This window comes from Oryctolagus cuniculus, chromosome 7 (genome assembly GCF_051225735.1).
Source record: "Oryctolagus cuniculus isolate XC-2025 breed Fujian yellow rabbit chromosome 7, ASM5122573v1, whole genome shotgun sequence".
Classification (NCBI taxonomy): domain Eukaryota; kingdom Metazoa; phylum Chordata; class Mammalia; order Lagomorpha; family Leporidae; genus Oryctolagus; species Oryctolagus cuniculus.
The window spans coordinates 45846454-45848232 of record NC_142873.1 but is presented as its reverse complement, the minus strand read 5'-3'; the positions used below and the strand labels follow the sequence as shown (position 1 = coordinate 45848232).

At 50.3% G+C, this 1779-nt stretch overlaps 1 protein-coding gene across 1 annotated transcript; it reads left to right on the top strand.

Annotated features, from left to right (window-relative positions):
• Nucleotides 1-233: 233 nt before the first annotated feature.
• SPRR3 (small proline-rich protein 3) lies at nt 234-1263 on the top strand (the record flags this gene model as incomplete). The annotated part of the gene is given in 1 exon segment (NM_001082366.1): nt 234-1263. A coding segment is annotated over 1 exon segment (696 nt). The 5' UTR covers nt 234-254.
• Nucleotides 1264-1779: the final 516 nt, after the last annotated feature.

The following is a 1779-nucleotide window of genomic DNA, read 5'->3' as shown; positions in this document are numbered from 1 at the left end:
TCAGGAAGAGAGAGAGCATAGGGAAATGCTCCATTCACATGGAGTGGAGCATATCACCTTTTCTTTCTATCCTTGAAAGCGTACAAGGGTCCTCAAAGGATCCTATGTTATCAAATTCAGGGAAACGGAAAGAAGGGTGGGTCTTACTTCTGAAGAGGCATGCAACGAGAGATACATACCTCCAAACTGATATTCTTCCTTCTCGCTCCAAATTACTCAGCTTTTCTTTCTCTAGGTCCTACACTCTTGGAAGAATGAGCTCCTACCAGCAGAAGCAACCCTTTACCCCACCCCCTCAGCCTCAACAGCACCAGGTGAAACAACCCTGCCAGCCTCCACCTCAAGATACGTTTGTTCCCATAACCAAGGACCCATGCCACCCAAATGTTCCAAGTCCCGGGAACACCAACATTGCAGAGCAAGGCTATGTCAAGATCCCTGAGCAAGGCTCCATCAAGGTTCCAGACACTGGCTACACCAAGATCCCTGACTCTGGCAACACCAAGGTCCCTGAGTCAGGATGCACCAGTGTCCCTGGGTCAGGCTACTCCGTGGTTCCTCAGCCTGGCTACACCAAGGTCCCTGACCAAGGCTACACCAAGGTCCCTGAGTCAGGATGCACCAGTGTCCCTGGGTCAGGCTATTCTGTGGTTCCTCAGCCTGGCTACACCAAGGTCCCTGAGTCAGGATGCACCAGTGTCCCTGGGCCAGGCTACCCCACGGTCCCTCAGCCTGGCTACACCAAGGTCCCTGAGTCAGGATGCACCAGTGTCCCTGGGTCAGGCTACTCCGTGGTTCCTCAGCCTGGCTACACCAAGGTCCCTGAGTCAGGATGCACCAGTGTTCCTGGGCCAGGCTACCCCACGGTCCCTCAGCCTGGCTACACCAAGGTTCAAGAGCCAAATCCTTCAATAGTCACTCCTGGCCTGTCTCAGAAGAAGACCAAGTAGAAGTAATGTGCTGACATCCATATCTTCAAGAAGCTGACCACCAGATGCTGAACACTCTCTTCGCATCTGCTCCATGTCTCAACTGTCTCTATATCTGTAATCAGTATGTTTGCACCCCGGTGCATTCTCTCTCTCTCTTACTTGTACCATGAAGCTATGTTTTATGAATGTCCTTGCATTCTAAAGTTCTCCGAGCCTCTGCAATAAGCAGAAGCTTAGTGGCTTTGCTGGCCCTCGGTTGCTCAGGGTTCATCTGGAGAGGGATTCTGGATGAGAAGAAATGTATTTCCTGAACTTTCCCTCCATTAAACCACTCCTAACTTCACTCTTGGTTGTGTGTATCATTGGCTGTATCTTCGCTTTTTCTTTCTGCCATGTGAATCGGGACCCACAGGCAAAGAGGAGTTGCTACAGAAGTCACACAGCTAATTCTGGCTCTGTGTGTGTTTAGGAGGCTGTGGGGTGTGGGGCGTCACTCAGGAGGGCATCCTGGGGTAGTGATGGATGTTGTGTGATGCTACCCAGACCTTGTCACTAGGGGAGTCTACAGCAGAATCCAGGCTTTTATCTCGCACTTGACTGAGTCAAGCTTGATTTCCGTGGTGCCTGCTCCACCACTAGCCCTGAATATCCTCCCTACAAGTCCCCATCTATTCCTCCATCCTTGAACTTGGTTGTCTATTTTTCTTCATTTATTTTGCCTTCCATACACTCTGAGACATACAAAGAGGCACATTCATCACATTAGCCACACACTCACAGAATCACCTACAAGCTCCACCTTCTTAGCTTAGACAATTTTCTTTCTCTGAGTGACCACCATGTCAAG